The 23,096-nt window shown below is 33.4% G+C and overlaps 2 protein-coding genes and 1 pseudogene across 3 annotated transcripts; 2 read left to right on the forward strand and 1 right to left on the reverse strand.

Moving 5' to 3' along the window:
• Positions 1-640: 640 nt before the first annotated feature.
• LOC125829784 (choline/ethanolaminephosphotransferase 1) lies at positions 641-9,550 on the forward strand. Of its 2 annotated transcripts, XM_049508983.1 has the most exons (19): positions 641-831; positions 1,767-1,776; positions 1,870-1,920; positions 2,439-2,516; positions 4,518-4,593; positions 4,732-4,754; positions 4,834-4,934; positions 5,432-5,526; positions 5,694-5,762; positions 6,081-6,150; positions 6,500-6,563; positions 6,644-6,684; positions 6,757-6,841; positions 7,144-7,206; positions 8,233-8,291; positions 8,415-8,467; positions 8,755-8,827; positions 9,037-9,081; positions 9,185-9,550. In XM_049508983.1, the coding sequence occupies exons 1-18, from the start codon at positions 695-697 to the stop codon at positions 9,056-9,058; spliced, it is 1,170 nt and encodes a 389-aa protein (XP_049364940.1). In that variant the 5' UTR covers positions 641-694; the 3' UTR covers positions 9,059-9,081; positions 9,185-9,550. The 2 variants fall into 2 exon arrangements, with proteins under 2 accessions (XP_049364940.1, XP_049364939.1); XM_049508982.1 differs by lacking the exon at positions 641-831 and having other exon boundaries at positions 1,708-1,776.
• A 345-nt stretch (positions 9,551-9,895) lies between these two features.
• On the reverse strand, positions 9,896-13,006 carry LOC125829797 (uncharacterized). Its single transcript, XM_049508992.1, has 8 exons — positions 12,639-13,006; positions 11,512-11,592; positions 11,355-11,414; positions 11,082-11,125; positions 10,500-10,542; positions 10,336-10,407; positions 10,141-10,242; positions 9,896-10,051 (listed from the first exon to the last, which is right to left on the reverse strand). Exons 1-8 carry the CDS (start codon positions 12,987-12,989, stop codon positions 9,932-9,934), a joined length of 873 nt encoding a protein of 290 aa, XP_049364949.1. The 5' UTR covers positions 12,990-13,006; the 3' UTR covers positions 9,896-9,931.
• Positions 13,007-19,310: 6,304 nt separating this feature from the next.
• Positions 19,311-20,365, forward strand: LOC125829795 (uncharacterized; annotated as a pseudogene).
• The last annotated feature ends 2,731 nt before the right edge of the window (positions 20,366-23,096 follow it).

Here is a 23,096-nt window from a genome sequence, read left to right on the forward strand (position 1 = left end):
ATTCGATCTTCAAAAATCCATCTTGATGCTTCCCATCAAATGTTTATCGATAATTTGTCATATTTAGAGCATACCCTTTTCGTATTTTAGGCTCAATTTACAGATTTTATGTTCAAAATCTTATTTTGATAGTACCCATCTAGTTTGTTTGCTCTTGAATGTTATGATTTGTTCTTGTTATTGTGAGCATACCCTTTTTGTGTTGCCAACTTTGTCTTTCAAATTTCCATTTTGATTGCTCTGTTAAATTAGTTCTATATCTCTTACCTCTGGAATTGGTTTTAAGAAAATTTATCATAAATTGTAGTTCCAAGCATACCCTTTTCATATTTCTACTATTTTTCTCTGATTAAATGTTCAAGATCCCATTTTTTTTTGAGTTCCTATCAATTTTTTTTTTCTGTTTACTCTAGTATTGGTTGTGAAAGTTGGTCATGATCCTACAACCTTAGAATGTGTGTTTCTACTTTCATTTTCAGACTGAATGTTCAAATTTGTTATCTCTGTTCACTTTTTTTTAGCATTATAAAATTTGTCATATGCTTGCCGCTTTTATGCTTGTCATGGTCTCTATCAATTTTGTGTTTCTGTTAACTTTGGTATTGGTTTTAGAGACTTTCACTAAAGTGTTTTTGTGCAGATTCCAATTGGTTTATAGGTGATTTTCGAGGGAGCAAGAGGAGGTAAAGGAAGGATGGGTTACATAGGGGCTCATGGAGTGCAAGCCCTTCATAGGTACAAATACAGTGGGGTGGATCACTCCTATGTTGCAAAGTATGTGTTGCAGCCCTTTTGGAGTCGCTGCGTCAATTTCTTCCCTCTTTGGATGCCGTAAGTTTTTCTCGGAATTTTCTGATGATTCCTTTTTCCTTGGCAATTTGTGCATGTCTACAAATTATGGGTGTTTAAATTTCTTGTGTTGTGTAGTGATATAGCTTGTATAATGGAATTCATTATGTACTTCTTTAGTGAACTCACAGAGTCTTGCTGTCCTTTGGCAAATTGGAGTACCAGAGTTTCTTTTATGACCTGTCAGGGGGAAGAGAGGATAAAGAAGAAACTCTTTCTGTTAGGAATTATAATATACGATGACGTGGAGATACATAAGAATTTTCAGGATGAGTTTTGTCTATGGACAGTCTAACAGTCTTCCACTCGTAGAGTGAATTGCTTGAACACCCTAGGATAGAAGAGCAGATCTCAAAATTGAAATGTAACAGAAGTATTATGAGTGGAATCGATTGAGGGATATGGATCCAAGGAACTTTCTTTTCTCGTTTTCTGTGAATATACAGAAAGCTGTATTCTATAATGGTGATGTCAATAAAACAACTTTCAGGATCATGGTTATCAAAAGGAAATAAAAAAAGCTTTCAGGATCTTGGTACTGAGACAAACTTTTTGCCACTCATATACCTCCTTAATGTCGAAGTTAATGATAATGACAATAATAAAATAAATGAACAATTCGTTATGGAAACTTTGGGAGTATTGGGAAAGCATAGACGATTTCCTTCTGTGACGTTATAATAGGCTTTGATGCAGTTTCGTACATACTTACATACACACATATATATAAACACACACATGTATGGAGTGTATACTCATCAGGTGCCAGAATAAATAATCTAACATGAATTTGTTACCCGTTTTAACAATTAATTGATAATGGCTTTAGCTTGGTTATCATGCTGTATGTTTTTCTCTGTTTCCGGAGTTAACTGACCGTTGTTTTTTGGTGTGCATGTTCTGTATATGTTTCCCAGACCGAATATGGTACGTCCCACTGTAACCTACGATCTTTGTTGCAATGCTATTTTTCTCATTAATGTATTCTCTGCGAGGTCTGATAAATAACTTCCGTTGCAGATTACGCTTACAGGATTTTTGTTCTTGGTCACATCTGCGTTGCTCGGATATGTGAGTTGGACTTTGTATTTCTAGAACACTTATCCATTGAAGTTTTTGTTAGTAGATGGTTTTTTGTTACTTTTTCCAAGTGGAAAGGGGATATTTTCTTCAGCCTCTGCTTTGGTTTTTCCTGCTTCTTGTTTTGAAGTTTCTCCCTTCAGTTGAATCTACTATATCTTCATGAATGGTGTTTTTCTTCCCTCTCGACCTTTCAGGAGGTTGCTTTTCTCTCAACCTTTAGTACTGCATCTTTTCTCTCTTCATACTGCTCCTTCCCCACTACATTATACCTCACATCAGCAAGCAAGCTATTGACCGTAGGAAGGAACTTACTTGCCTCCTCCACCCCTTTCTTTAACTGCATAATAGACTCTCTGTCACTAAATATGTCGAGATCCTAAGTGCTCACAGGAGAATCCACAGGCACATCCATGCAGTGCAACATTTAATTGTTTGTGGTTTTGCTTTTAAAAAGTTTTTTTAATTGCATATTCTAATTCTCTCTTACTGGATATTCTTCTCCCCAGATTTATTCTCCACTGTTGGATTCACCTCCTCCAAGATGGGTCAATTTTGCGCATGGATTGCTTCTCTTCCTTTATCAGGTTTGCCTGTCTTAGCCACCATCCTAATTTTCTCAATTTGTTCTTGTAGCATAATGTTTTGATAGTCGATATGTGTTTCACAGTCATGATTATTTTAACCAGGTATGTACTCTTTGATTTCCATGTTTAATTTGTACGTAGAATTGTGTTTTAGTGTATTTTAAATTGGTGAACATAGAGGATAATGGGTGTCATTAGGTGTACTTTTCAACTTTTTTGACTTTGGATGGGTGGGAAACATAGGCTGTTACAAGTAAGTTTTTGAGGGCATGGTTCAATCTTTTAGTTTTCCATTGTTTTTGCCTCGGCATGTGCGTGATCCAATTACCACATCCTGTGTTGGTCTAGAAGCGACACTTTAGATAAACTTGTTTCTGAGGATCACTTGTTTGATTACCACATATAAAATGCTGTTTTATTAGTGTATTTTTCCATTGGTTATTTGTAGTAGCATTTTTGAGGGACAATTTTAATCTTTATGTCATGTGATTTTGACTATGTTACATGACTCTGGAATGCACATTTATCCTATATTGGTATGTTGAAGTATTTGGCATGGGTGTAACATTTTTATGTTAATTTTCCTGTTATTTTGAAGAATAATAGCCTATCCATGTCACACCCATTCAATATAGTTACAACAGCGTAAATAAGGGTCCATGTAACATAGGAATTTTACCTTTAATCACATATAAAAAAGGGAAACATTGGAGTTGAGGCATATGGTTTCTCTGCATAACTGTCATTGTGTGTGGTTTGTAGTTGTTAGAGGTCTCTGAGAGTATTCGACTTTGATGCACTGATGAGAGTATTCACTTTTGATGCACTGATGAGAGTATTCACTTTTGGTATTCTTTGAATGTTTAGACATCATACCTAGGTAAATATTGAAAATAAAAGAGTCGATGCTCCTGATGTAATGTAACTACTTGGCAGTTCTATCATCATGAGGCCTGAAAATTAGGTATAAGAATTCAACATAGATCTTTGCAGATGAATTCTGATGACCACAAAGGCCTGTCCCATTATGTTTAGTTCTCGTCAGAATATAAGTAATTTTCTTTGTAACTGACGTGAAAATAGAAATCAAGTCTGCACTCTGTGATCTTTTGTTTTGCCAGCCTCCTTTGTGCTACTGTCTTAAAAAATCTGAGATCTTGAAAGTCCCAATCCCTAATGCACATCTGTGAAAGAACTCTGGTAAGTTTAGGCCTTGTAAGTATGTTCAAGATTGAATTAATTGGTTCAACTTTGAGAAAACATGAACCATATTATATTAACTCCGTTCTGCTATGTAAAATGTTTATAGGGTAATGATAAAATTGAACTGAGATCACATTAAATTCTATAAATGGAACAGTAATTACAAGAGGCAAACTTCCAAATGAATAGCCACAGATTTCTAACTGATAGGACATGTCATTTCGTATGACTGGTATTTCACTGGAAACAGGGTTCACATCTTGTTCCTGGCATTTTAAAGTCAAAAGTTTTGTTATCTAATAGGGGAGTTGTCCTTTGAGTTTGGCTTGAGAATTTTTTTATGAAGAAAAGGTAACAAATATAAGATACAAGCTTGTTCTATAGCACGAGTTATTAAGTGTTCTTGTTTCAAGGTCAATCTACTCACTTGTTACTGGGATGGTGGCAGAAGATAATACTTACAGATGTAACTGTTCAGTTTATTATTTAGGGTACCCTTATTTTTGCATATAGTATGGCCTTTGAACTATGCAACATTGAGCTTATCTCGGAGCAACTTACCACTAAGTTTGTGCATAGTATTGGGGAACTGTTGGATGGACCAAAATATTGTTATCACTTATCTCTGGCTTTAGATTCATCTTTGGTGCTGCCCTTTGGTAGTAAAAGCTATTTCATAAAACTGTACCTTTCATAATCCTTCTTTGGAATGGCTTTAGTAATGAGATCTATTGGTTTTTTCTTCTGTTGGAGTTCCTTTTTGATTGTATTGTTTGGTTGGACTCTTAATGGATGTAGACGTTTGATGCTGTTGATGGAAAACAAGCAAGACGAACAAATTCCTCTAGTCCACTAGGAGAACTTTTTGATCATGGTGATTGTTCCTCTCCTTATTCATTTATATATTTTTATGTTATTCTCTCTCTAAGTTGCGCGTGTGCGAACTGCCGTGATTCCGATTAAATTTCTTGCTATGATTCTAATCAGATGTCTTGGTTTTCACAATTTGCAGGGTGTGATGCGCTTGCATGTGCAGTATGTCCTGTTTTCAATTATCCTTTTTCTTTCCCTGGAAAGACTTGTGACTTACAGATTTTGTGTTTAATATGAACAGTTCGAAGCCTTGGCTTTTGGGAGTTCTGCTATGTGTGGACGGGATGCTTTCTGGTTCTGGGTTATATCAGCTGTTCCTTTCTACTTCGCTACTTGGGAAAGGTAGGTGTTTATCAGTAAATTTAGTTTTTGGATATATTGGCTTAAAATATTAGAAGGGTGGATTAGTAAGCTGAAATACAAATCAAATACTGTGCATCAGTTGCAATAGCTATTTGAATAGTAATGAACTCAACACCTCTACAAGATACATGGATTTAGAAGATAATTTGATTAAATTATATAGGAGAGAATTACCCTGGGATTTTGGTGCAATGGCGAAGGTAATACAACACGTCAACACGGGATATGTGGTTGGTGGCTAGGCGCACATCACAAGTTAGAATGCTAGCTGGTTAACCAAGTCTTGTATTTAAGTGGATAAGGGTAGAGGGAGGGCCCATTTGCTCCCGAGTTTCAAAGCTGGAAACAACTGATTTCTTGGTCAAGGCAAAAAAACTTTATGAGATAGATATCTGGATCAATGTCTCATCCTAGTTTTATGTCTTTTTTTAGTATCTTGATTAAATCTTGTTTTTGGATGTTGCTCCCTTTTGCAGCTATTTCACCAACACACTAGTTCTTCCGGTAGTAAATGGACCAACAGAGGGTCTCATGTTGATATATCTCAGCCATTTCTTTACAGCTTTAGTGGGTAAGCTTGGTTTTTCTCTCTTCCCCACCTCCTTTTGAGATACATGTGAAACTTCCCAATAGGACATCCCTTCTGATGTCCTTCCTCATTCCTGGCTACCCCAGTCTACGTTTTGGGCACATTCTACCAGTTTTCTCTGTTAACAGCTTGACAATTCATGATTTCAGGGTCTGAGTGGTGGGCTCAGCCGTTTGGGAAGTCTATGCCTCTCGTGAGTTGGGTTCCTTTTCTGAACGGTGAGGCTTGCATAAAGTATCCTTTTGTTTTTCAGCTTTTAAGTTTCTCCCCAACCCTCTCTGTGTCTCTCTCTCTGTCTATGTATTATGAAGTGCTGAGTATTGATCGGAGGTACTTTATCTGATGTGATATTTGTGTAGTTATATAGTTTATATTATGCTTTATGAACTCTCTGCCTCTATACCTGCTTTCAGATGATTGTTGCTTCCATGAGCCTATCCATACATATTATTTATGGATATTGACTATGTTCCTATCTGTTCCCAAGTTGATTTTAGTGTTTCTTATTATTCTTACTCCTATTATCCTGACTTCAGAAATTCCGACCAATAAAGCCGTGTTGTTGCTGATGGTTGTTTTTGCTGTTATTCCAACAGTCTATTGCAAGTGAGTAATTTTTCATACTTCGATGAATCTCTTCTTCCATAATTTTTTCTGATAATGGACTTGAAATAGACGTGTTTTATTTATCAGATCATGGTAAATGACTTATTAGCAATAGGCAACATCCATCATTTTAACAGTTCTTGGCAATGTCCATCGTTAGCATTGTAGTATTGCATCTCTTTGAATTGTTGAACTTTATTCTGTGCCGTTTCACCTTTCTGGTGAAAGCATAGGCTACTTCTTCCATATTCATCATCTAAAGATTCTGGATTCTAGCTATTATAGTACTTTAGTTTGCTGTAACATTTAAGACTAGTTGAACAGTATTAACCTCAATTCTTTTTGGCAGTATTAACAATGTTCATAAGGTTGTTCAGGCAACAAAAGGAAGTATGCCGCGGGCGTTGGCCATGGTAAGTGCGTTTCTTAGATTATAATATGTGATTTCTGATTATAGTCTATAGTTGAATAATTTCACTTCTCTTGTTGACAGCTTTACCCATTTGTTGTTCTATTGGGAGGAGTGCTTCTGTGGTATTTCTCACTTTCAGAATACTTATTATTTTTGAGACCATATCATGGTATTTAGGATTGGTTGTTATGCAGGGACTATTTATCTCCATCTAATTTAATGAAGAACTATCCTCATCTTGTGGTAGTGGGAACTGGGCTTGCATTTGGATTTCTTGTGGTAATTGCTCTCCTTCTTGCCCTTGGTTTTATGCATTTTTACATTTTCTTGCTGTGCAACCTATTCTAAAATGAGATATCCAGAAACCTGATAATTTCTGTATACCAACATTTTCTGCTCTCATAGATGTTATGTCATCTCAATTATTGAGTATGAGTTGTTTCCTGAAGATACATGCACAAATGAGTAGTTGCAGATCTTTAGGGCCTTCTTGAATCTCATCTATTGCTACTTGAACCAATGCCATGCTCGAAATCTATTTGAAGTTCTTAAATTGTTTCTAAGTAAGGTTTTGTCTGCAGGGAAGGTTGATTTTGGCTCACCTGTGTGATGAACCCAAGGGTCTGAAAACAAATATGTGCATGGTACGCTGGTTTTTCTGATTTTTGCTGTGCAAAAAAAACCCAGATATTTTGGCCTCCATCACACACATTCTTGTGGCTCTTTCTAGTAATGAATTTCTATACTCCATTGGAAGTTATTCCAATAGGCTCTTTTAAGGGGAAAAAATAATAGAATAAGAAACCATTTTTGTGTTGAACTGGATTGATTGAGGCTTAATAACTTGCACTTTTTTGCATTTTCGAGTACTTGCATTTGGATTTGGCAATTGGGTCTACCTAGTCCCATTTGCTGTGTGGGTGCAATGCTCATTGAAGTCTTGCATTCTGTTACGTCAGGTTTTAAAGTATTGGTCGGTTAAATCACCCCCTTTTGGTCTTTGAAATACCTAAGCTGATCTTGCCCTCTCTCACACCTGAAAAACAAAAAAGAAACCAGAAAAAAATCAGACCTTGTGAGTTTGCATTCATGCACCTTCCACACACAATTCTCAACCCCTAACTGCATGCCTCCCATCACCTTAATCTCAGCTTCGGAAATCTTTCATCCCAATTTGTAGAAATGATTAGGAGCAGCAGTGATATTAGCCGAATAGTTAGGGGCAGAGGTGATGTGAGGTCCTTGGGGAGGGATTTATAGGGAATTTGGTGGTCATCTGGAAACTTGCAGATTTACATAAAATCTAATTAACTCCATCAGTGGGAGAGTTAAACCTTCTCTTTTGAGAAACAGTGAAGCTTCAATGCGTTGTGTGGGGTAATACAGAGGCTAAAATTTCAGCTCCCTCAGAACATTCTGACAAAAACCGTGTAAAACCATCTCTGTTTCTTAATTGACCCACGTAAGTGTATGAGTTGGAGAACTGTATCCTCAGAGTTGGTCTTGCCAGAGAATCCTTGTTGTTTGATTGAAGCTGATGATGTCTCCATTGAATATTGAATGAGATAGTATGGTAGAGAACAATTTATTGAAAGAAGAAGACAAGTAAATAGATGATGTTTCAAGTATTGTGGTTTCAGTGCTTTTGAAATATAACTTTATGTTTGCAGTCTCTGCTTTGTCTACCTTTTGCCGTTGCAAATGCGCTCACTGCCAGACTTAATGATGGGTAAGTTGAAACCAGTCTCATTTATTCAAGGAATTTAAGTCGTACCAGCTTTTAGAGAGTATGGTTTCACTTTTTTCCGGAATTCTTGTATTTCTGCAAGCTCATGAGATCTCTTCCTTGCAGAGTTCCTATGGTTGATGAGTTCTGGGTTCTTCTCGCTTACACTGCATACTCAGGTATTACATCTGCTTTAGCGATTCAGATGGATATGCGATGCTGTTTTGTTGAGCGACTTGGAAATTTTTTAAGTTTAGCTGAATCTGCAAACATACTTTTCTGTCAATCAAGGAAGAGAAGAATAAATTGATAGATCAGCCAATCATGAGAGCTGATGATTTAATACCATCTGCTCCATATTCTACTTTTGATCAAGAGATATCCGATCAAGTGTCTTTATATTGTCGTTTTTTCAACTCCTATGAATGATTGTCTGATTATTATTGTTTCTTCCCATCTTGTTCAGTATCACTCTATCTGCATTTTGCCACTTCTGTTATCCATGAAATCACATCAGCGCTCGGGATATACTGTTTCAGGTGAGAATTATTGTGCTTGATTCTTATTGTACCCTGCGCCGAACTATATATTATTTGATTTCAGCACAATATCTAGAGTAGAGTGCCCATTCTACTCAATAAAATCAAAATCAACCTGAAGTTTGTTACAAGGATCCAAGAACCATTTTTCAGTATCCAGTTTCCTTTATTAACATTTCCAGTCCTAATGCTTCACTTTTAAATGACAGGATAACAAGGAAAGAAGCTTGAGCCGTTTTGCGCTCTAATTTTTGGTACACCTTAAACATTTTCCTCGTTCTTGATGAACTCGAGGTTATATTTTCCTTCGGTTTGTGTATGATACAATTGTGATCTTCTTGGTGTTCTTGTTTCTAGCTTTCAACCTCGGAACTACATGGGATTGAAGTTTGGCTTTCCTTACCTAGCCGATTCCTGAACCTGGCTTGAAGGATGTTTGGGGTTCAACGAGTGCCTCTTTGACTTTTCACGGTTTGAGAGCGTTGTTTGAACTCGCCTTCAAATTCATGTTTAGTTCAAGTAGCTAAGATGAATTTCTTTGTGAATTTTCCATTTCGATTTTAGTTGACTAAGATGCTTGTCTAGGATTTTTCGATTAGTTGACCCTGCTAAAGGTATCATGTTTTAACAATATTTATGTTGTGGATTGAAGAATTGTTGGTTATTGTATTTGAATTGATTTAGATTTTGCACTTGGAAGGAGTATATATATCTTTCTCTTCCTCCCTCTGTTTATTTCTTTTTTTAATGAAATAACTAAAAAGGAAGATAACCATAATATCGTAAATCACAAGGAAGGTTTGGGAAACAGGTATACACAAAAATATTACTATATTCCATCAGATCAGATGGGAGTTTTCAGTGCATTGGATACTGGCCAATATGCATTACAAATACATGTACAAGTAAGCTGGACAACTAAATTTTGTTGCTGACTTTGTATTGCTTTGAACAATAGATATATGAAGCTGATGTCGATTCAAATCGACAGTCTTGAATAAATAATGATCAAAATAACTTTGTATTAACCAACGCCGTGGTGTAGTGTCTGAGTAAAGTCCCATTTCTACCGCGTCTTGAATGAGAGTGCACCCTTTAGCATGTTTAAATTGCTATGGCTAACCACCTTGGCAGTCTCAAATTAGCTTTCATGCCAAATTTGGTAAGAAAAATGGCATAGAGAAGATGCAGCAAGGACACGAAGAACGCACAGTTTATCAAAAGCTGCAAGTTTAGGAAGCAGAAATGTAAAACGAAGAAAACATTAGCGTTCTACTGTTCAAATTGAATAGATAAGAAGAAATCACACGTACCAGAGTCCCGAATAAGGTGTATATAAAATTCATAGAAGGAACTATCGGACTGCCTAAGGATGTGAGGATGTACGAGAGAGAAGCATGAATGTTTATCGTGATCTACAGGCAAAGAATCAACACACGAGTGATCATTTTATTTGTAAAGAATAGCTGAGCAATTGTAAAAGAAGATCATTGAAGTTTGCAAGTTACCAGAGCAAGGATGTTTTCTCCTATTAAAAATGAGGATAATATAACGTATCCGAGAGCACCCACAGCCCGAGCCTGCAAATCAAAACATATGTTTCTTGTTGGAATTTTCTGTGATTTATTACAACACTCTCAAAGAGGTAAAACAGTGGAGGGAGAGAACATACAAGAGCACACAACAAGATTGAGGCGCCCCAACTTGTTCTTAGCCTGGTGAGAAATAGAAGAGCAAGCAATCATTGAAATATCAGACAGCAGCAACATTTCAAGTGAAGGATGAACAATATAGCGGATAACTTTGTATATAGTGAACCCCAGAACATCTCAACACAGAAGTCCCTACACTATTGATCATTTGTGCATATGACAAAGCAATCGACCTACAAGGCTACAACTCCTTTAGGTACTTTTTGGATGTAAAATGGAGCAGCAACTGCAAATTTCTGTTGTAGGGAAAAGTATCCCGTCTGCATATTTTTTTCCATTTATTTGGGGGCTCTGGGGTTGAAAGAGGGAAGGGTTCAGAACAGAGAATGGGATCAGTGAATATATATTGCGGAACACTACTGCTTAATGTTTGTCCCTTTATTTGTTACCTATTCTGTTTCTTTTTTTGGGGAGGGGGAAAGGAGGTTGTGTGTTCCACTGAGGGGTTGCACCAAGGCGTATAGCCGTTGCAAGACTTCCATTGCAAAGACTTGACGAATAAGCATTCAGATATGAAGAGACATAACAAACTAACAACATACCTCCATAAGGAACCCATTGTGAAGCCAAGTAAACCATGCATTAGCTGATTCAGGAGAGAAGAAGTGTAGCTAATTTAGTAAGAAAGATCACAGAAATATGAATAGAACTTTTTTTTTGTTGGTGGAAATTCGAATAATACTTTTGTGAACATAAAGTATTGGAGCACAAGAATGGCCAACAAGTATAATAAGCAACAAAAGAAAGCAATGACAAAATTTGGCATTCACTAGCCTATAATATACATCTTTTATGGTTTATAAGACATCACTCACCATATAATTTAATGCCTTCACTGGACCAGACAAGACAAACAAGAGTACAACAGTTGCCACCTAACACGATGAGATAAATATCGTTAGAGAATATAGATGAACAAGCTTCCAGGAATAAGTGAATGTCTAATCTAATAGACACATGGAGAGGACAAACCATGGTTTTCCTGCCAGCTGCGACACCCCATCTCATCGAGGATACAACAATTGGCAATGCGAAGAAACAGCCGAAGTAATTCTGTGCTACACGTAAAGCCAAATTTCCTTTAGGAGATCAAAACCAACAGCAAGAAATGACAGATAATACAAGACAAGTTCATACAAACTGGTAACTGGATACAAACAAAAACTATGATGCAACAGGTCTGAGTTAATGTCACTTAACATCAAACGAAGTCATATACTAAAGTTGGATTACCAACAAAAATACAGAATGCACAACCTAAATTGGCTGGTTCTTTTCCTCCAGTACCACAAATTCCTCACAACCACCAACAGAGCCAAGCATAGATAGTAAAAGATTTAAAACTTTTGAAACAGTTAAGAAATAGAAGCTCGACTGTTTACACCATTATCACACACACAAAAAAGCTTGACTAATCAAGTCACATAAGCTTGGATGTTGGCAGCAGACAGGAGTGGAGCTAACTTACGTGAACCGAGTAGCTTTTGCCTAAGTCTTGTATATATATTAAGCATTCTACTAAATATCTATAGATATTCGACTGTGAACCCAATTATTATATATATAGAGAAAGGTTTTCATAAGAACCCATAAACTTCAAATTCTTGATCCACCTTTGGCAGTAGACATACCTAATACATGAACCTATCGATAACAAAGCTACCATTTTTTCCACTCTCACTAGTAGCATACAAAACAGGATTAAGAATTCAATCAAATATATATAAACATTCGACTGTGAACCCAGATATTATTATATATATTAACTTAGAGGTTGCCATAGAAACACATAAACTTCAAATTTTGGATCCACCTCAGGCAGTAGACACACCTAATTCATGACCCTATTGATATCAAAGCTACCATTTTTTCCTATGAAACAACTTTTCACCATAATTAAGTCCACATTACTTTAATCAAACAGTTCTTCACCTTGATTAGTTCCACTCTCACTAGTAACATACATTACTGTATTATTCAAGTACTACATTACATGATGGACTTCCCTTACTGCACCAAATTCAATGGTACTTCATAAACTACATCAAATTAAAAACAAAAAAACCAACAAATTTCAAAATTCCAAGAACCATAAGTACCTCAATAGCAAGAGAATTGCTCAAGAGATAAGCCAATCCTGAAACAGCAGCAAACATAGCACCCTCTACTAGTCTCAAAGTCCTCTTATGAACAACCCCATCTGGAGCTAAGTACTCATACTCCTCTGAATTTTCCTCTTCTTTATCACTCCAAATTTGGGTTTTTACAGTTGAACCTTTCACATTACTTGGCTTAAAGTTGTCAAGAGAACAATTAAGAACTAAAGGCAGAATTTTTGGTTTGTGGGTAGGCAAAAATATGAAATGGGGTGCTAAAAAAGATGAACGGGGTGATAAATTCCCAGAAATTGAAGAGAATTTGCTATGGTAATGAAGTTTGAGGACATTCATGGTGGAAAAAAAAAATAGATTCTCGTTTGTTTGTGTTCTTGATCAAAAGGTTACTCTTTTAGATAGGGGTGTTTTATGGGCTTTGGGTTTTTTCTGGTTGGCCCATTAATTTGATTTGATTAGCCCATGTATCAAATCATGTCTAAATAACCCAATAAATTAGGACTTAGGACTAAAAGAGGCCCAATATCTATACAAGTAGTCGATTTTGGGATCACCATTTAAGTCATAACGGTAGTTGATTTTAGGATCACCATTTAAGTCATAGCGGTAGTGTATATAAATTTGCAAGTTTAGTTATTGACTCAACTTTAGGCATATGCGATCAAAGTTGTAAAAGCTTACATCTGATTTTTTTTTTATGACCGTGGTGTTCCGACTAATTCCACGGAATACCTACCATTTTCCACCAGCAACAAGTACCAGGTAACTTTTTCCACCCAGGCTAGGACAGATGAGAAGAATCACCTAGTATTTTTTGTCTCCACTGAATGTTAAACCCGAGACTTCAGAATTGTCAACTACTTCATTGACCGCTAGGTCACACTATTGGGGTACTTTACGTTTGAATTTTAACAACAAAAGTTTGATATTTTTTTTACCTAAAGTTTGGCTTGCATGTATATGTCTGAAGTAATTTTCTAAAGTTTGAACTACCAAGCTTCTTAAGCAATAACCACTTGATCAATTTAAATTCAATTTTCATATGATGAAATGATGAGTTTATAAATTTTAAATTCTAGAAAAAGTAGCTTATTTGGTTATTCAATTATAAATTAAGTAAACTTTTTAATACAAGTATAAAGTCTAGACCAAATTATAACTAAATTATCCCGTAAGCAGAACTGTAATTCCGCCCCCACCTCTTAGGCAAATTCTTGAGGTTTCAATGGACAAATACTGTTCATTTATTTTATGTCTCAGGTAGTGTTATAAGATTATTACATAATTTGGTGATGGGAGAAGAATGGTGAGACAGGTAGGTGTTGTGGACCTAACAAAATTTGTGTATATTTTGTACGATAGACGTGTTACAGTGATAATATAATTAAATTGCAAGCTGTCATAAGTGTTATTAATCATCATCAAATGACATAAATGTACCTTTTTGTTAATTATTGTAAAGTAAATAACATCGAGTCTTGTGATAAACAATACTACTTCACTTAACTTTAAATGAAAAACCCACTAACATATACATATTGTGAATTTTAATATATAGAGTACTTATTATTATTATATCCACCATACCAACAAGTGGATACCAACTTATTTCATAAATAACCTTGATTGATATATGCCTACTTAATATAGCAAAAATAACTTTTGATGGTAATAAATATGTATATTCATAAAGAGTGTTAAAGTCTTTATTGATATTAGTTACTTTGTTATTGGATCTAATTATGTCGGTATAGACTTTAGGGACATTTACAAAAAGTGTTAATTGTTTCTAAAAGAACATATTTAGCGGTAATTAAAATGTTATTATTAATTATTTGCTGCTAAAGATCATTTTTGATGTAGTGGTCATCTTCAAAATTAATGAAAATCACAAATAGAAAACCTATGTCGTGTCGTGGAATTAATGATGAATGCTTGTATCAAGGTAGGCTGATGCAACCCTTTTTCGAGTCTTGCGTGAACGTGAAATGGTTCATGCACCAAGTTGTCTTTTTTAGATATAGTACTATTTATTTTTTGGTTTCTTATTGATCACGATGTACTCGTTTAGATGTCCCAACTAATTCATATTCGTATCAGGTAAGAAGTCACTAAAAAAAGAAGCTCTCTCTATATAAATTTTTTCATTTTTAAGACTCGAACATGCAATACATCATATTCGTATTGTGTGAAGGTTTTGTTTTAATTAAATCAACATTGGAAAATAAGATTTGGAAAGGGACACAACATAAAAAAAAATTGTTATGTTTTGTTATTGTCATAACAATGATGCACTTGAAATTGGGCGTGCAATGAGCCTGCATTGTTTGCTATAATAAAAAAATACCAAACATGATATAGTTTATGTAAACTTTAGGCGCTGACCTATAAAAAAATTGACGTTTTCGAGCTTATATTATACTCTAATCGTTTTATTTTACCCGACTTTTATACTAAAAATAGACCATGTTTTAATTATTTATCCATTTTCGTAAATTAAACTTTTCTATTGCTACTTCTTTTCTATACTATCCATAATATTATTTCTTATGAAATGTGTCAAGTCAATAGAGGCCACGTAATACAGAAGGAGCCCTCAAGCGTGCGTTTATGCCATTTCTAAAAGAGACTTCTTGCTTGTATTCAAAGATACTACACACGTGTGTATTTGCAAGGCCAAAAGGCAAAAAATAGCATGGATATGTGGGACAAACTAGTTAAAAGATAGAGACTTACCGAGAAGCGGATTCAGAATTTAAAATTTATAAATTATTAAAACGATCTCAAATTAATATATAATAATAATTGAGTTCATCTTTTTAATACATACACATGATATAGACAAAATCTACTAGATTTATGTAAACCTGTCGATGACACTTTAGACCTGACCCTGATTATTAAAAAAATCCGTTTACAAGGCACAACGAGTGAACCCCATGAACTTTTAACTTTTAACGTTTTTAAAAATAAAATAACTTTTAAGATTATAGTTTTATATGTACGCAATTGTAGATAATTAATTATTAAGTTGAATAAAATTGAAAAAATGTAAGCAAAATCAATTTAAATATCTGGTAATAAATGCACAAAACAATATTCTAATTCACCAAATTCATAAGTATAGAATAACATATTAATATGTAATTTCTAGTCAAATATTTAAAAAGAAGCAAAAATAAAATATATTTTATAATGATGATGTGCAAGTCAACTTAGGTGCACCTAAATTGACCAACAAATAATTTTAAAGATAAAATATCATGTTATATATTTGCTTATATTTCAAGAATTAAGACTCTTTTTCCTCTTATTATAGTTCACTTGTGCACTTAAAATGATATTTTTACTGACCGATAAAGAGTTAAAAGTAATGTAGAAATTAGTTATGCATAGTTATTTTATTTTTTATTTTATATAAAATAATATATAATTGTGGGGTTATAAGTTAGTAATCAAAACAGTACAATATTTAATGTGCTACATCTTATATGTATTAATCTATATATATGAATAAATTTCTTCCTAATCAGCAATCAAACGAGTACTTTTTTTTTTCTTTTTTCTTCTAGCCTATGAATTATAAATTGAATTTCATAAACTTCGAACTTTAATTTCTTGAGTTGAAATGCCTTTCAAATCAATGCATGAATCTTTCTACAATTTGATCAAGTTTTCTCTGACTACAAGCATAGTAAAGTGAAAACACAAGGGAAAGAAAGAAACATCACCAAAGATTATGATGTTTTAAATCAAAAATCATCTCAGATTCGGACTCTAAATATGAAAAAATTCTTAATAAAAAAATGTTTATTATTTAGTAAGCTTTACATGGCGTAACTTTAAATTAATTAGACCCTAATAGAAATATCAAATACTGCAAAAAATAAAAGAAGACAACGGAAAGAAGAGACATCAACAAAGATTGAGGTGGAATGAATAAATTAGAGATCTCGAATTCAAACTTTAGGTATTAAAAAAAATCACGACTAAGAGTGTTTCTTCCTTAATAAGTGTTACATAACATAAATTCAGATTATTCGTCCCCAAATACAAATATCAAACATCGCGAGAAACAAAACCAAGACAATGGAAATTAGAAGAGGCACCACCGAGGCAGTGGTGGAGCCAGGAATTTGGCAAAGTGTGTATAAATTTTTTTTGCAGCTGTGATAAGAGTGTGCAAAATTAAATATACACTCATATTGATTAATATTTAACCTCTGTACACCATATAATATTCTACAGAAGGATGTGCACCGAATCACCCTTCGCCTAAGGTAACTATAACGCCGTTGCACCGAGGATTGAGATGGGAGGAATAGGATTCCTTCTTTCTAATCATATCCAGATCGAATTCTAGATATGTTGTGGAAATTCATATTAATCGAGCCTTAATATAAATATTGAACACCGTAAAAATAAAAAAATGAGACAACTCGAAGTAAAATGAGTAAATCCACCACAACACGACACATATATACATCAAAATGGACTACACATTCCAATTTCATTTTCATGTTGAGATAGTGGCGTATAATATATACTCAAATCAATATCCCTTTGATTGAGTGTCACCAAATTTTGTAACATATAAATCTGATGAATCTAAATTAATTGAAAAAAGTTAGATGAACGTTACATTAAGCACTTAAATTAGTTAAATCCAAGAAGAAAATGCTAAAACTGTACTATATATAAAACTATAACATCATATGGGTAAAAAACATCCATATACTATATATATTGTTTCTTTGGTTTTCCATTTGGTGTCTAGAGTTTGTGTTGGTGTTCCGATTAAATTCGGATCACACCTTGTAGGGCTTCATTCGGGGGTGACTCTCGCAACATAATTTTCTTTTATATTCAGAGCTTGAACCCAAAGCCTCTGATTAAGGTTGAAACAATCATTTCACTACGCTGCAAACTCATGTCGGTGGTGGACTATTATTTGATAGTAAAAAGACAAACAAATAAAGTCTAAACACAATATTTTTTATAATCTCAATAGATAAATAATTATGATGAGTAAGTTAGTCGAATTGATGTTAACAAGTCGGATGAAATTAATCATGAAGCTTTAGTATAGTAACTATAAGAAGCACGTTTTAGTTTTAATTTGGAATATTAAATCATTTTAAGTCATACAAAATAATTTCATGTTTGTAATTCACTGAAATTTTATTTTCTCGTTAAAATGTTGTTTACATAAAATCACTAAACTAACTTTTTTTGTAAAAACAAAACCACTAAACTTTGTTTAACTATCACAAAACGTCATTCAACTTTCCTTAAGTATTATATAAAATGACTCTAGTTAAGATGCTCACTATTCATCGAGATTTCACTATTTAATATTGATCACAATCTTTAATTTTTGTAACATAAATTTGAAAACTTTCAATTAATAGCGAAAGAATCTCAATTATTCCGCGACAATAATTTTCATGTTACAAGTAGCTAGGGCTCCAAAGACAAAAATAAACATGTCAAGGGGACACGTGTATAAGGTGAACATATTTATTTCTTTAATAAATTCTAATGAAACATTATTGTAAAAAGAAAAATTCAAAATAGTGGGGACAAAATTAAAAAAATAGTTATGCCTCTCTGATTTGTTACTTTCAACTTCATTCCCACTTGCCTCCTCTAATAAAACTCCATATATCATATGCTTAAAAAAAATTTAAAATTTAAAATTCATAAATTCAAAAATATAAGAAAATAACTAAAATATAATAATATTATTTTTACATAGGATGATAAATCAAATCAAAAGGCTAATTATTTGATAAAGTCATGTAGATTTACTTGCTACATTTTTTTTCAAGTTTCTTTATGGCATTTTGCATTTATCTTTATTCTCTGTATAGTTGGAAAAAAAAAGTCGACTCTGATTGATAATAACATGAAAAATCCAATTAATTATTTTTTTTCTAATTTAATACATTCTCATTTTCATTTTGGAGTTTTGCATTTATCTTTTTCAGTACTTAGGGAAAAAAATGAAAAGTTGACTAGGATGGATGAAAAATCCCATTCATATTATTATTTTTCCAAATAAATACTCTCTCTATTTTTATTTTTCCAATTTTCAATATTCAAATGGTGTGAATCTAATTTGTATCCCAATTCATGTACTTCACCAAATTTCATTTCAAACACTTCATTTCGATTAGAATAAACACTTTAAACACATCTAATCGTTGGACAAAATTTATGTGTTCACTCGTATACGAAATGTCAATAAATATAATATTTGTAATTATAAAAAAAAGTGATGTGACAACTCTTATCTGATGCGGATATTGATCGTTTGTTCATATAAGCGTGATTGGGGGGACAACATAGTAAGAAGTGTTTAAAATGCTTGTTTTAATCGAGTTGAGATGTCTGAATAAAATCTCATGAAGTATAAAGATCGAGATAACAAATCAAACCAAATACAAAGTCTCATCATCCGCTACAAAATGAATCTTTCCACGTACGTTCAAATTAGTCAAACTACAAACATAGGTACGTAAAAAAAAAATTGACAAGAAAAAAAAAGATTATCTCTTCCCCTACCCCCACCCCCACTCACCCCACCCTACGCACCACCTCTCTATTTCTTTCATAAACAAACGTAAAGTGAAAGCCACCATTCTCTCTTTTTTCCTCTTACAAGAAGCTCACACTCAATCCCCTGTTCACTTCAATCTCCTTCACAACAAAATCAAGAATTGCCATGAAAGACAGAGGCAAAGCTGCAGCTACAGAAGCCATTAATGGCGAAAACACCAAAATTTCAGATTTCAATTACTCTGTTTCATCAGATATCCCCTGTATGCAACACCCAAATTCATCTCCAATTGGGATTTGCTCTTCTTGTCTCAAAGAGAAATTACTCAATCTAATTTACTCCGATCAATTCTTCTCTGATGATACAGAAATAAATTCTCCTTCTGTTGAAGTTGGAAGTGTTGGGAGGATTTCATTTTTGCTTGAAAATGAAAAACAGAGCAAAACAGAGCAAGTAATCTTGCTGAGGAGCAGCAGCAACAGTGTTGAAATCAAGAAGAATCGTAACGGGTTTTTGGAAAATCAAGAGATTTTTCAAGAAAAATAGTGAAATTTCAGGTCCCATTGAAGGAGTTGTTTCAAGATCAAGATCACTCTGTAGCTTCAGAGGTGGTGGTGATGATGGAAGCAGTGATTACAGATTTTCAAGTGCAAAAATCTCTGATGTTACTGGTGGTTTATTATTTGATGATTTCAAGAATCACAGGAAAAAATGCTCGGACTCTCCAAAAACGTTGCCGATCCTTAAAAAAAACACTATTTTTAAAGGATCCGATACAACATTTTTAAAGAATCCGAGCAACAGAACTACTATGATTGATGATGATGATGATGGTGATTCAGGTTTTATAGATTTGAAACTTGATTTATTATCAGAGCCAAAATTTGAACATTTTTCAGAATCTGGAAATTTGAGAGGTGGATCTTGTAGAATGAATGAATATGACAGAAGGATGAAAAAGGGTAAAAATGGAAAAGGAAACAGAGTATGGAAATGGATTTTCAAGAAAAGTAAAAGAGATGAAATTAATAGTAATTTGATTATTAAGTCTTAGTAATTTTAGATTTGCAATAATCTTGTTTTTTTTTGGTACTAGATTTGGTTACTTTTGTTGTTAGTAAGCAAAGTAAATATACAAACTTTACCTTTACTTTTGTCATAGTATTGTTTTGTTACTATCTGTTTTTTTCCCTTATTTTCTATTGTGGTTTGTATTTTCGTTACGTCTTTTTTTAAACTGATTTAGTTATTGAGTCGAGGATCTATAGAAAATAATTTATTTATTTCAATTTTAAGATAGATGTAAGATTTATGTACGCTATATTCTTTTTTGATCTTATTCAGTGGGACTGCACTAAATATGTTGTTGTACCTTTGATTTGCTTTAATTTTAGTTTACTTCCCTTTTTCTTTTAACTATGGTTTAATCTTCTTCTATATGCTTTAGTTTTTCTAGTTGATACATATAAAAAGATGGTCTCTTTTTCTTTTGCCAAAGTATGTTTATTGGTGTGTATGGATATCTCGAATTTGAGCTTTGAAAAAGAATTGTTTTTGATAGGAAGTATTTTCTCTTTGGTGGTCTTACGCAACGCGAATATGAATTAATGATTCGAAGTGAATATAAAAAATCATATCAGGTGCAGAGGTGGTATATATATGAATTTGGCAGAATCTAATGATTTTGGTCGAAATCATTATTAATTTAAAAAGCTATTAAAGAGTGTCAAACACAACTTTGATGTAAACAGAAGTCCTTTTTTCGTTTATTGAGAGACTAGATGACAAAATATATGTTGTAAAATAAAATTAAGAATTTAGTTATTAACACTTGGAATCATGATCTAGATTTAAAATTCATAAAATTCATACTCTGACTTCACTTTTGAAGCGAATGGAATTTTTTTTTACATTTTGTTTATGGTAAGTGTTGGGAGAAGCTAAAAGAAAATCAACAAGGTGGGGAACCTAGAATAAGGTAGTGGTTAAGTAGTCTTTTTCCTATTTTATGAAGATAGCGATGATGTTTTCGATAGATCAAATAAAATACGACAAAATCAAATATAAAAAAAAAGAAGAGATACACTAGTAAAACAGTCAGGTTAAACATAATTGGAAAAATAATATAGCAACAACACATACTATAATAACTGAAACAATGAAATAACAAGTACTAATAAATCGAAGAAAGACATAGTAACTGATTATTTTAATTCAGAATACATGTTATAAAATTTATTTTAATGCACCCCCTTCCTAACGATAGATTTTCCGCTAGCTCAAATATGTTTTACTATACTCTTACATTTTCCTTAAAATTTTCGTTGCACTCAAATTAGATCTTCCAAAATACATATTACTAAAGTTCCAAAACATAACAAAACGATATTTTTAAAGAATCCGAGCAACATAACTCCAATCTCTTATAGATTGGGTCAATTCACAGAGGTTTTTTAGTCACTTTCAGAAAATGAAACTGACCCTATAAATGGGCTTTACTCACAATGGTTTTGTGGTCCAAAAAACATTTAAAAGCCCAAATCTAAACTATTGCCCTACCTTTAGATCTTGTTGCTTAGATAAAATTTTGATTTGGTATATATAAAAAGAAGAGTTTTGCTATTTGTCTTTTTTATTTTTTCTGATTTGGGACCAATCAATGATCCTGACACTAAAATAATTTGTCTCAAGAAAATATTTGAATTGTGAAAATAAAAATAAAAATAGAAAGTGGATGATCTATTTGAAAGATTTTTTTTCTTTTCAAATTAACTTCCAGTATAAATAGGGAGCAATTGACATATTAAAAAATAGGTCGAAAACAATACTTCATGATAAAATCGAGGTGAAGCCAGTCTTAAAGCTATAAATTCGATAGAATTCAATAGTTTTGAATCAAATCAATATTAAAATATTTATCTGTATACATAATTTGTTTACAATCTAGTAAGCAAAACAGATTATAGTCCTGCTTTTAAGATTGCATTCTTTTGATGTATACAACCAGTACGTATAAAAAAATCAAAATATAGTTGAATATTAATGTCACAATTTTTATTCGAAAACTAACATTTATGAATCAATCATCTTTATTTGATATTATGTACGGTTAGAACTTTCTATAACAATATTATATGTCACCAAAACAAGCGCATGACTAGTTTCTTTTCTAGGCATATTGGTGCAGAAGTAGAACAAAAACCAACCAACCCCATTAATGCATAAAACATTTATAGGTAAGTTAAGTTAAAATTAATACTTTTGACCCTACCAAACTTTTAGGTATGAAAATGGTATGTCCCTTCATGTTCATCAAGGATGGATAACATAGAATTATGGACGATAAAATTAGCTCATGAAAATATGATCTGTTCAAATTTGAGCGATTGAGATGTATATAATATTCATGATCAAGAGCGGATCTAGGGGGTTGTCAGAGTGTTCATCTAGTTCAAGATTTCTTCAATGTTTAGTGCTACACATGATTTTTTTTTGGAGGTTTACAACCATTATGTGACATAAGAGTTACTTCTCAAATGAAAGTCAATAGTATATCACTTCGACTCGACTAATAGCTCGTAATGCTGCATCCCTTCCGATACCAGGACCATTTATCATGACTTATCTGCTCGTTGCATACCTTGATCCACAATTATATCAATATTTTGAAAGATGCAGGAAAGAAAATCGAAAGAAGAAATCAAAATTTGCTTTATAGGAGTGTGAGATAGGCAAATCCACCTTGTATTTTCTGCAATTTACTTCATTGGATTTTCATTTCCCTTACATCTGCAGAAACAACAGTTTTGCTTGTCTTCCTCCTTTGAACAAGTAAATGCTTGTCTGCACAAGATCATTTGGTAAGGGGATCGGATGTAATT

Source organism: Solanum verrucosum, unplaced genomic scaffold (genome assembly GCF_900185275.1).
Source record: "Solanum verrucosum unplaced genomic scaffold, falcon-dt-bn FXZP01000008.1, whole genome shotgun sequence".
In the NCBI taxonomy this organism is placed as follows: domain Eukaryota; kingdom Viridiplantae; phylum Streptophyta; class Magnoliopsida; order Solanales; family Solanaceae; genus Solanum; species Solanum verrucosum.